The 13,460-nt window shown below is 41.8% G+C and overlaps 1 protein-coding gene across 1 annotated transcript; it reads right to left on the bottom strand.

The window, feature by feature from the left end:
* Nucleotides 1-10,653: 10,653 nt before the first annotated feature.
* On the bottom strand, nucleotides 10,654-12,188 carry LOC124280879. The gene has a single exon (XM_046716869.1). The coding sequence runs from the start codon at nucleotides 11,920-11,922 to the stop codon at nucleotides 10,936-10,938; it is 987 nt and encodes a 328-aa protein (XP_046572825.1). The 5' UTR covers nucleotides 11,923-12,188; the 3' UTR covers nucleotides 10,654-10,935.
* Nucleotides 12,189-13,460: the final 1,272 nt, after the last annotated feature.

Genomic DNA, 13,460 nt, shown 5'->3' with positions numbered 1-13,460 from the left:
TTGACAACTAGGCTACCCCACCGCAGGCTAAGACAACCGAGACTGTTTTACTTTATTTCAACCAATGTGTGTTAAAACCATTTGTTAACGTTGGATATACGAAAATATGAAACACACTTGATCTACTGGGATTTTAGTGAACAAATGCAGAATTCCAAATCGTTATGAAATATCTCCGATCAAATGAAGACAATTCACGACGCGTGATTTCAATGTCGTAACTACCTATTCACGTTGTGAGATCGTAAAGACCATTTCCCCCGACCAGATAATCCCCAAACACATCCACCACCACCCCACACCCACCACCCCACACCTCTCACCCCGTCCCCGGGCCCCACGTATTCAAACCGTTACGTGAACTTGTGCAATTTCGTTCCAAACGACTCCAACCTTGTCAGGTCGCTGAGCACGGAGTTGTGTGTAGAACTTATTTCAGTTTACGCTGGAGGAGGCCTATCGATTTCCAGAGGAAAGTCCACGGCTGCTGTCATCACAGAGCCTGTATTACTAGGATCTCATGCAGTAAACTGTATTATATGTTGTGTATGGGAATCGTCACGACATGGGTCCCGGGCTGCTGTTTGTGACAGCGACTTGGAATCGTTAGAGTGGAGGGAACGTTTGAGGAGTTTTGTCCTTGGCTAATCATGGCATACTTTGGTATCGGAGTGTACTGGTGTGTTGGAATTCTGATTATGAAAATGAGAAGCTTTAAGAATGGTGTTCCTGTCTGTTCCGTTGAAAAGAATCTTAACAAAAATTGTTGGGCCCCGTTCTTCAAAGCGATCGTAGCGGTACGACAGTCGTAAGTCTCTGTTAAAGTATGGGAGTTACGATCATCTTAGCGCTAAGACAGGCGTAAGTCTCTGTTAAAGTATGGGAGTTACGATCATCTTAGCGCTAAGACAGGCGCAAGTCTACGTTAAAGTATGGGAGTTACGATCATCTTAGGGCTACGATCGCTTTGTGGAACGGGGTTCAGGGTGGGAATTACGATCATCTTAGCGCTACGACAGTCGTAAGTCTCTGTTAAAGTATGGGAGTTACGATCATCTTAGCGCTAAGGACAGGCGTAAGTCTATGTTAAAGTATGCGAGTTACGATCATCTTAGCGCTACGACAGTCGTAAGTCTCTGTTAAACTATGGGAGCTACGATCATCTTAGCGATACGATCGCTTTGTGGAACGGAGCTCAGGGTGCCGACCCACAAAGCGTTCGTAGCGTATCGAGAATGTGTATAGTTCATCATAGTTGGTTTAGTTGAGTTGGGCTTTACGTCACATCGGCATTATTCCAGCCATATAGTGACGAGATCAAGTTTCCATTCATTACCATTTTAAGTCCAAGGTCCAAAAGGGTTATATTTTACAAACATGTGTATTCATTACATTTCCATTTCAAAACAGAAAATGTCATAGCACCAAATACAAAAGCAAGCAATTCGTTATTCTCTTTATAAAGTTACAATTTACGATACAGGTCAACTTGCCTTAGGTAGTTTACAATCAGATGCCCGCTCACGCAGGAAAACAGATCTTTCAGATTTCTCGTATCATAATGTGCATCCCTTGCAGTCGAAAAGTCCACACAGTCAAGCAGAATATGCTTGATGGTGAACACCTCATCGCAAGAGACACACATAGGAGGTCCATCCCCATCTGTTTTCAGCACATAGTCATGAGTAAACCGACTGTGGCCAATATGACATCGTCGTAAAATTACCTCATCACGTCTTGACTGATAACCCAAGTAGGTATAACCAATTGTTGGCTTCAATTCATGAAGTTTATTTCTTCCAACTTGGGTGTCACACCTATTTTGCATAAGGTCCCGAGTATAAATTTTGATAGTGGGTTTGAAGTCACTGTAGGGGATCAGCAGTGGAGATAAGGGTTTGTCAAGAGCTGCTTTAGCTTCAGCATCGGCCTTTGTGTTACCTGCTATGCCGACGTGACCAGGCAACCAGCAGAGGACGATGTCACATTGGCCAGTAGAAAGATCGCTCTAAAGTTCTAAAATGTCCAGGATGATAGGGTGACTTGAAGTAACATTATGAAGTGCTTGAAGGCAAGAGTTCATCATAGACTTACGAATACCGTTGCGCTACGAATACTCTGTGAATCAGGCCTCTGAATTCTTTAAGTTCTGTATGTCCTCACGACAGTGTGGCCACAGACTATATACCGACGGCGTACGGTCTCTGGTGTGACTATACATTCACGATGTTGTCTGCTTACCCGGACCTGCGCAGTACTGAACAAATAACCGGAAGTAAGTAACGACCCAAATAACCGGAAGAAAATACTGACCCCGAAATCTGGGTCAAGTAGCTATTAATACGTTCGCTCATCATGAAAATCATCTGGGTTCGATTTTGTAAATTTCAGTAAAAAAAACTACAATCGTAATATTTCTGAATCATTACCGAGAGGGGCCTCAACGTGCAAGCACATTCCTGCTTGACAACGGTACAAGAATCTGCATAAAAAAGTCACACTCACAAAATATAAGATGTTGTTATCTATAAATTTGTCGGTATTGTACTTCCCAACTTCTTAAATGCCACTCAAAGAAGTGCAAGCACAAGGATCCAAACTTCACGGCAAATTGTTCGAGTCCCATGTCGCTGTGAGGAGTTGCGTTTCTTGGGTGTGGCGGGACCCTATGGTCGGGTGTCAGAATCCTAGATTCCCTGAATATGTTTCCAGATGTCAGCATGAAGTACGTGTTCGTAAGTTTCATAAAAATGCTTAACATATAGTATCACTTACGTCTTTCCTCCTTTATCAAAATACAAGACTATACAAGCCGAATTATTTTTTTTCGTAAACTATTAATAATAACATTACTGACGAATTTATAATCACACGCGCCTCTGATAATATCGAGTGAGTGAGCCCAAATGTTACATCGCATCGGCAATATTACAGCCATATAGCGATGAAAACAAGATAGTTAATTGAAAATACGACAAAGGACAATAAAACCAACTAGACTATCACAGATATATATTTAAAACTAGTAATTAAATCTAAAATACTTTAACGATAGAGGACGATACAATATAAAAACAGGCTATAGATCGCCAACAACTGAAGGTAGATCACTATACTAGTTACCATGGGGATAATATCGAGATCGTACGGTGGCTTGCTTACCAGTGATTTGTTGCCATTAAAGAAATACTATGTATGTTTTATCTACGTGTATATGAAACTAAAGTCACAGTCACACATAGAAGTGAGTGTGAGTGAATTTAGTTTTACGGCGCTTGTAGCAATATTCCAGCAAAATCATGGCAGGGGACACAAAAAATGGGCTTCACAGATTGTACCTGTATGGGGTATCGAACCCGGGTCTTTGGCGTAACGGGCGAGCGCATAAACCACTAGGCTACCCCACCGCCCCCGCAAGTGAAGTGCAAGTCTTCACACCTGGTGTCAGCGACGATGCTGACGTTAACTCCTGTTACCGTTGACGCACTTCCAATCAGTTTCGATCTCATCATTCACAGCTGACCAGCTGATAGTCTCCAGAGTGTTATCACGACTGCTGACCTGAGGCTAGTGGCCATAATTGCCAAGGACACCTCAGTCCTTCAATTTCTTTCCACATACCGCAAGTGTGCGCATTATCAAATGTGTTCTATTAGTGTTTCTCGTTACTTGTGTAATATAATTACAGTGGCAAACAGTATATTATTATGGCCGTAGTATATTTAAAGGTAAAAACTCTCAATGCATGATGATAATAATATTCATTCAGGGCGACTGTTTTCATTGAATCAGCCCTGAGCTGGGATTTTATCCCTATCTTATAGCCTGACTGTACCTTTCCCTTTGACTTGTACGACAATTCGCTCGATGACGGCTTCACACATTCGGGGTCAATATCTTAAAAGTCACCAGCCCTGAACCGGTATATTTTCGATCCATGTTACTAATCTCCGACATCAGTCTCTGACAACGTCGTTCGATTTTTCGTTTTGGTGATGGGTGAGCATTTAATTTTGGGAGATGTATCACAAATTTCTTGCGAAATATCTGACTGTTGACGTCGTCGGAGACGTCTGTAGACGCCATTACACCGTCGTGTTTTGAGATCAGTCATCGCTATTTTCAAGAAAATACAAGCCACGCGTCCGCATGCGTCTATGATAGTCAGACAGTCGATAGATACATTTTCTATTTATTTTTAGAACAAGCAGTGATTTTCGGGGCATTTCCTTCCTTTGAGTTGAACGCTGATATGTTTTACTGAATATCATCATGATTTAATAAACATTAGTATAGTTGCCAGACAGACATTTTGAATTGATATTGATGTGAATAATATTTTCGTGGGTGATAACCATTTTTTCAAAGGTATTTAGCTTTTTCACAGCGGAATATCTCTTAGGTAACTAGCATACGATTGTAATGTTGCACTTGTTATTTTATATCATATATTCTGTAAAGCCCAATAATAAAGAAACGATCCTGATTTGATATGTTTGTTCAATGACGTCATATGCATTTGTCAATGACGTTTTGTGACGTCACTACATAATTTGATATTCTACGAAAAATAAACACCAAGTATTTCTATATTGCACTGATAACGATAAAGAGAATATCACCCATGTGTCTTCTGATTTCAAATATATCAACAGGAGTTGATTAAATATCCGAGGCTTTCATATCAGAAGATACGAGGGTGAGATTTTATTTATCATACAAAATCATTCTTCATCAGTAACTTTGTCGTAATAGGCGACTAACGGGATCGGGTGATCCAAGATCTTTGGTATCACATTCCCATAAACGAACATAGGGAATTGGTTGGACGTGCCCTGTGACTGGATTGATAGCGTGCTCGTGCTTTCAATAGTGGTTTACCTGGTCCAGAGTAGATCACGTATATAACAGCGTTATACAGTTGTATTTGTTATGGCTACTTCTATTGTTATCTGCGTCCACCGTCATCCACCTTATTCAGTAAATCACCCGTAACCCGTGAAGATCTGGGTTAGAATTGATCTTCAGTAACCCATGCTTGACGTAAGAGGTGACTAACGGGATCGGGGTGGTCAGGCTCGCTGACTAGGTTGACACATGTCATCGGTTCCCCATTGCGTAGATCAATGCTCATGATATTGATCACTGGAATGTCTGGTCCAGACTCGATTATTTACAGATCGCCGCCATATAGCTGGAATATTGCTGATTGCGGCGTAAAGTTAAACTCACTCACTCATCAGTAAAAGAATGAATTTATTTGAACACTGCCATCGGGCTTCTTGAGAAGTGATTTTAGTGAGGTGATAGCATTGTCACGTCATCAGCTTTGTGACGTAATAGCAGTGTCAGCTGCGTTCTTAGATATGTCAAAGCATTGTGAGGTCATTAACTGATGATGTAATAGCATTATGACAATTCAAATGTTGCGATATCTACTGTGGGAGCTTGCTTTGGATGATAAAAAACACCCTGAATTTATATATTCCGCCTCAGTCGACTATGCTTTCAGATAATCACAACGTCATTTGATAGATGTACATTTAGAGAGCCGCAGTGAGACAGCCTGCATATGTTGAACGTCATCTAGCAAAACCTGTATCAGCTGTCATGTGAGATACAAGCACGGTTTTTAGCGTAGACAGTAAATGTCTTCCTCATACATAATGCATGTTTTGCCAACACTAATCGATTTCCTTGGAACAACATGGTTTATACACCCATCGTGTACATATTGAATCTCAAATATGTACATCCTTTGCATAACGTATCTTGGCCGAAGAGATGACAAGACTTTATGGATGATCAACTTCTTTATTTTGACAATGGCGACGTTTCGGTATGGGTTCTTATACCGTTTTCAAGCCCTCTGACCTTTATGTGTCTGGGGTACCAGTTGCCACTGCCGAAGAATCGCTGCTTTCATTAATAGTACTTGACTTCTTTCAATAGTGGGGCGGTGGGGTAGCCTATCACTTGTGGTTAATGCATTCGCATGTCGCACTGAAGATATGGGTTAGTGAGTGAGAGTGAGTGAGTGAGTGAGTGAATTTGGTTTTACGTCGCTATTGGCATTATTCCAACAATATCACGGCAGGGGACACCATAAATGGGCTTCACACACTGTACCCATGTGGGGAATCGAACCCGTGTCTTCGGCTTGACGAGCGAACGCTTTAACCACTAGGCTACACCATCGTCCTGAAGACATGGGTTACATTTTGGTACAGTGTATACTAGTAGTCCATTTCTGTTGCCCCCTCGTGATCTTGCTGCAATATTGCTGCAATATTGCTGAAGGTGACGTAAACATTACTCACTCCCTTTTATCTGACATCTGGCACCATGAACTCATGCCTCGTCAGTGTGTTCAATAAGCGTAAAATGTCACACAATTCTTCACTTGTAAAACCATAGACAAGCAAGTGTGATTTCCCTAATGGATTTCAATGATTCTGCCACAACGCGCTTCTACATTGAATAAATGACTTATTCCTGTCTCACCGGATTGGCATGGACTTGAATGAATGAATTGCAAATAGTTTTAATGCTGAATGTGAAAGGTATATGTTTAAGCATGTGTGTCGGTGCGTGCGTGCGTATGTATGTGCGTGTGCATGCATTTATTGTGTAATGATGCCACGTGTACTTGTATAAATACGTGTGTGTGTGTGTGTGTGTGTGTGTGTGTGTGTGTGTGTGTGTGTGTGTGTGTGTGTGTGTGTGTGTGTGTGTGTGTGTGTGTGTGTGTGCCTTTTTCTCCAACATGTTTCGTTCTTTACTCTTCAGGGAGATTCTTTTCCAGATTTCCGTTTGTCAGAGCACGTTGTACGACAGAGCAGGCTGCATGTCGTGTTTGCAGGATAAGAGGGAGCGTAGCGAGTGTTGCAACAAACAATCTCCCTGAAGAGTAAAGAACGAAACATGTTGGAGAAAAAGGCATTCTGTTTTTATTTATCAATGCAATATATATATATGTATATATAGTGTACATAAAACAGTTGTGTTTCATTGGTTTCATTATTTCTAACGGGACCAGGTGGTCGTCAGGTTTGAACCCGTGAAAAACTGGGTTAGAATTGATCTTCGGCATCACATTTCCAACATGCTTGCCGTAAAGAACAAACCGAAACATGAGTCTCATTAACCAATTCAGACAATGACCTACTTTCAGCCGATCCGAATTTTCTCTCGTGTGAAAGTGAAAAGAAACACTACAAACAACTATGGTTACACTGAATTCAGATTCCTTGCTTCATAAGAAAATGTTATTTACCAATTAATCTTAATTTCACGAATTATTTGAGAGCGAGGGCAATACAATTTTTGCACGAGTTTCGTATAAGTCAATTGGCACACTTTCGCGAGTGTAATAATTTCTTTATTATCCATTTTATTCATGTACAATTGTGCGGTAAAACACGGTAAGCAAGTGTGACAGCCCTGTTTATTGACGTCACGTTCAATTGTTTAATGACGTCACAAACGATGATATACGGAAACAGTACAGTGGTTGCCGGGCAAAAGTGATACGTGCACATGTGTACATATGATATATATGGCACTGGCTATGTTTCACCATATGGATAATAAGTCGCTATAACCACCTCTGGCCGAAGCCTAAGATTTGACGGCCCATCACCACGAAAGCTAATGTTTATATATAAGTACTTCCTCTTCAGTCGTTTTCTGTAAGTATTTTAAAATAACTACTGTATATTATTTGAACAAAAAGAGTCTACATCTACCGCTATTAATCAGTTTTGAAATCACATGGCAAAGTCAAATCATATGTTTTCGTGCAATCATTTTATTCACACTATTTTTATTTGGGACATGAATTCTTAAATTATTATTGTCCAATATATAGAGAATCTCAACCAAGTGTCTACTAATATCCATTATATCAACACGAGTTGATAAAGTTACAGATATCCGAGGCTTGCCCTATTGTCTTAAAAGGCCATAAGGTTAAAGCAGCGTAAACAATATTTCGTGATAATAACAAATAAAACACTGCATGCCATAGCGCCACCTGTGGTATATTCTCCTTGCACAATGTCACACCATATTTCTCTTAAAAATACATAATGCATTTCTCTCAATAATACTATCAGCCCCCCAGGACAGTTACCATAAAATGTAATTTTTTTTAAATTACGTATTTAGATTACAATACTGATTAAAAAAGTTCTATTAATTAATGCAAAGTTGCATTAAATCGACTCTCGCGCCCTCTACCAGCCGTACAATATTTCAAGCGAACCCCATAGAGTTATGTCCCTTGGAGCGCTGTTTACGAATATCCTGCGGACAACTTGTGATAAGGCAAACACCGCCACCGCTAGTCTGTCTCACAGACCCTGAACCACATTATTTTCCCTACTGCCGAGCCCTATCGGCAGTGCTAAAGCCTTAAATAAAGCAAGTCTAAATTTCCTCAGGTTTAGAATCTCTGGTCTCCCGGGGGCTCCTTTTGAATTTAAATGGGCTTGTTGGTTACTATCAAAATTATATATATTCTGAGACTAAGCTTTAGTCTACGCCCATCGCGTGCGACAGTTTTCGATGTACGGAGCAATCGTTTACATTCCATATATGGCAAGTGTTCTCTGTTTGTAAGCTGTTCGCCTCGAAGCTTCAATTATCGATTTCAGGCAAGTCGTAGGGATAATAAGTCTTTTATTGCATCAATAGGCCAAAACATTGTCGAAAATTTGTGACATTGTGCCTTTAACTGTACAATAAACAACCCACTCCTGCCGTTTATTTCTTAATTAAAATCTTGGGAAATCTGATGGTTGGTGTTTCCGTGGAAATGTATTTTAATCCTCCATATAGACGCTAACGTAACAAGCCATTAATTGATTAATTGGACAGACAAGCAGTTTTATTTCGCCTTGATTGATGGTATGGCGCAAGCACTTGTCCAGTATGAAAAGTAAAATCAAACACATGGTTTTGTTGTCATCGCTCTTCGTTTCTCGACTTTGCCATAAGGACACCGCAAGAAGCATACGCGTTTTCCCGGACTAAGACTGTGAAATGGGTTAAGTTGGATTGATTTAGACAGTAATGAGCTTTAATTTTTGTCAGAAAGAAAGTGTAGTTAGAACTATTAAAACGGACGCTAAAGAAGAATGACTAAAACGATAATCTGAAGTGTCCTTACGTATCTGGATTGCTATTAACCATTTTTAGAACGAGCACGAGTAGTGGTTAGAGCGTCCGCCCGGAGAGCGGAAGGTCGTGGGTTCGATCCCAGCCGCGTCATACCAAAAGACGTTAAAATATGGTACTTGTTGATCCCTCCCTGGCGCTCGGCATTAATGGGTACAACAAGGACTGGTCGGCTCGGAGTCAGTATAATGTGTCTGAGTAGGGTATTCATGCTTCACTGCGGCATGGTATCTCAGTGGGCTAGCACTATGAAACTAGCTTAAGTCTGGGCTAGTACAAGTAGCCACACATACACACGCATGCACGTCGTCATATGAGTGAAATATTCGAAATGTTTAGTCGAAAGTGCGACTTTAACACCATTCACCTCACTTCACCTCCCTCACCCTAGGACAAGCTGGTTTAGATGTTTTAATATTCGTGATATGGCGGAGTGTCAGCTTGATGCGGGGGAAAGCCCGCAGTTTGGAAGTTTTAGACTTTTACCCTGAACTTCGCTGAAACCCACAAACATCTGTATGGTGCTTACAAACAAATTACATAACGGGGGCGCGTCGGAATTCGAACCAACGATCATACGTCTGGTACGCCTAAGGGACGCCACTCTGCAATGCGACTTCTTGGCACCTTAGGAGACTGGGACTTCCATCCCACAGTAGAGAAAGACAATTACTATCAATCTTCAAGCAAGAATTATACTGTTGAGACAATAGTATAGATTACTCAGGGGAGTAAAGAGCACCAGGCGTCAACAACCAAATCTGACAACAAATCAGCTATCTCAGAACACATCCAGACCAATCCGAATCACCAAATCAACTGGAAAGAATACACAATAATGGCCACCAGCCAACCTGACTTCACCAAACGGAAATTAACTGAAGCCATCCACATCAAAAGACACCGACCCCTGATTAACAGAAGTCAAGGCTATTTCATCCACTCAGCAGACGAACGAACTAATCAACCAATCCTAACGGCTTGTGCAACTTGTATAAACATGTCCAACCCCTCTGTACATCCCACTGGCTTCTAATGTTATTCATTGTCACTGGCTTCTGCATGTAATCCCTTGTCATCACATTGTAGTGTACTTCCCTATTAACTTCTTGTTGTTCTTGTTAACTATTTTACTGTATATATATTTCTACCTGTCTCAGTCTGACTCATACTTGCTGGACAACGATACAAGAATCGGTATCGAAACGTCGCATCATGCGAATAAAGAAGTTGTTCATCCATAAAGTTTTGTCCTTATCTGATTCTCCAACTTCTAAACATGCCACTCAAAGAAGTTACTCAGAGGAGACAATGTTCGGTATAACGCTTGTGTTTAAATGTTTCGGTCATATGTCGTGGCAACATAATGTAAGTGTGACTAAGTATGGTTATTAGGCCACTGTTCGCAATATTCCGGCAACATCACGGCGGGGGACACCAGAAATGTGCTTCACACATTGTACCCATGTTGGGAGTCGAACCCGGGTCTTCGGCGTGACGAGCAAACGCTTTATCAGCTGGGCTACCCCACAGCCCCCTCTTCTCTTGGTGATTAATAACCAGACATGGTGGGATAGAGTAATAGCTGAACGTTCGATTGTTACGCCTAAAGACGGGTTTGACTCCTTGCATCCAGTGGACACAAGTGGAGCTGTGATCGGACAACTATTTAAACAGGGAACACGCCAGCAAAGACTTGATCGCCCCGAAACTGCAACTATGAGTTCCTGTGAGTCACTCTAAAGGATGGCACCTTCAAACAATCATGATCAGAGTCAAAGACAGAGTCAGAACACCTGGCCAACCTGCAGCTCCACCAGCTGTTGCAGCTGATGACACCCCCAGTAGAATCTCCAGCTGCCGCAGAAGCGTTGGTTTGTCATTCCTGTTAATTCTTTGCTTCGATTTGGCCTTCTTAACTTCCGGTAGGAGCACAATGTCCTCGCACTTCTGAGTCTTCTTGTTCAACATCTTCCCCCTCGGACACACACAGACATAGCTACCTGCGGTGTTCTGGCACATCTTCCCCTTCTCACAAACCACATTCCCATTATGGCACTCGTCAATGTCCACACACATCTTGAAGCGAGAGTTCCACGCGAAGCCCTTCCGGTCATTGGTACAGATACAGGTGATGTTGAAGCGGTTTCGCATGAGACTCTCGAAGTTCGAATTCCGGCCCGGCGCCCATGAACACTTTTGGTTTTTGAGGTCACGACACGGGTTGCCTGGATCGTTCCATTGTTTGAAGAAGGAGACGATATTACCCTGACTTTGGCGTCCGTAGCAAGGATTTGGACAGTAATAGATTTGGGAGCACTGATACTCCACATCGTCCTTCCGCCAATCGTTTACAAACACTCCCGATTCCTTTGCCTCCCTTGTCTTCTGAAACCCATCTAGACACTTCCCTGCCATGTGAATCGTCTTCATCATAGCATTGCGTTCCAGAGTGTACATACACAAGAAATAGCTCGCCGTTGTCCTGTACTGAAACAAATCAACCTTGTTATAGAAAGGATGGTAGATGTTGGAGCCGGATTTTCTTTCAGTGTTAAATTTCTCAACTTTGGAATTAATCTCCTGTAAACATCGGAACGCCCCAAGTTGACAAGCTTTCGAGGCTGTGTGATGTAATCGACGTAGGCGAGGAATAGGAAAGTGACGGAAGTAGGATCTTTCTTCCAAGAGTTCTCTCCCTTTGTACCTAACATCCTTGGTAAGGTATTTATGAGCGGCCATGAAAAAGGCCAACTTTCTTCAGAACAGGACTGTATTGTTTGAGAGCTTCGTCGAATTCGGCATCTCTTATTGCTCGGTGTCGAGTTAATATTGACGCTAGATGATCGTACTTCGTGATGTTCAAACCCTCAGCCCTGAGGCTGTCAGCGAAGAAAATGAGAAGTAAGGAGAGACATGTCCTCTGGCGCATTTCATATACTGTACTTCCTAGGTAAACACAGCCTATTTCTGCCTTCAGTCACGCCATAATAATATGAAACGTCTAACGTCTTCGAGGTAAAAATGACGTCATAATCAAACATGACGTCATCATAACGTCACTGATAGCTTTACTCAAACTTGGCTGGGCTCAGTCTGTTACCCTACGTGTGGCATCAGAATTAGGAGATAAACATCATCTGTTGGCCAATTTCTTGGGTTTATTGAGTATTTGAAGCATGGGAATTCATTTGTAGATGGACGACTGTGACGAGGATCAGCATTCAACTTCTCTCTCCAGTTCGATGTTTGTAGGTGTTAAAGATATACTTTTGGCTGTTTTGGTTAAAAAAGACAGCTTTCTAATAATTCACAGGCTGTTTTAACTTCAAAATATTTTCTACCTCGTCGAGTCCAGCATTTTCTGTTCATATTCTTAGACCATAAAATACACGTTTATTCATCCGTCTTTTACTCATGTTGACTCATGTGTATGTGTTCTGGTTACTGTTGTCCACCGTCTCACACTGCGGGTGTCCAAGCTGAGTCACCGCTAACACTGAGATTAGGGATGTATTTCTCAACGCCCATGAAGAATCTTATAGCTCTGTGATGTCAGTAGCTAGTCATCTCCTGCACCTAGAGTCTGATTCTGATGTTTGGCAGGCTATTCGCTACTGGCTACTGCGCTCTAATTAGATCGAACAGTGACATGGTGGAATAATTGCTGACTTAGGCGTGAAATCCAATTCGCTCACTTTAGTCAGCAATTAGACGGACGTAGCTTCCACTAGAATAAGACAACCACCAAGGATTGTCTCGGAGCCTGACTGGTTGGACCCATCGTCTCTAGGTTGCTATGGGAACGAGTTGGAGCCACGCATGCTTTGGTTCATTTGTGTTTTTTACACATTCATGATGCATGTCTACAGTTTGATCCTCGTTGTCATGGATACGGAGATGGTTAATGATGACGGTAACTTTCTTCTTATTCTTCCAGTCTCTCATCATGGCACCAGTTGGTAGTCTGTAACTCTGATCGAGGCCTTACTTATTATAATTGACAACTGACCACATGAGACTAAGAAGGTTGATGATAGATTCGGAAACCATTGACCCAGTTAATCCGTTTAGTGCAGTACCGTTCGCAGTAGAAAAATCCTGATTCACAAGTGTCAGAGAGAGATGGAGAAAGAGAGAGAGGGGGGGGGAGTTAGAGAGAGAAAGGGTGAAAGAGAGAGTGAGAGAGAAAGAGAGAGAGAGAGAAAAAGAGATTGAATGAGAGAGAAATAGAGTGAGATAGAGAAAGAAAGAGGATAGATAGAGAGTAAATCAGAGAG

This window comes from Haliotis rubra, unplaced genomic scaffold (genome assembly GCF_003918875.1).
Source record: "Haliotis rubra isolate DU_JTF1 unplaced genomic scaffold, ASM391887v1 Scf275, whole genome shotgun sequence".
NCBI lineage: Eukaryota > Metazoa > Mollusca > Gastropoda > Lepetellida > Haliotidae > Haliotis > Haliotis rubra.
The sequence above is the reverse complement of the archived record's forward strand: the minus strand, read 5'-3'. Positions and strand labels throughout refer to the sequence as shown.

What these genes read in the sequence shown, in the direction of transcription:
- LOC124280879 (XM_046716869.1), bottom strand. Translation starts at nt 11,922, where the DNA reads ATGGCCGCTCATAAATACCTTACCAAGGATGTTAGGTACAAAGGGAGA.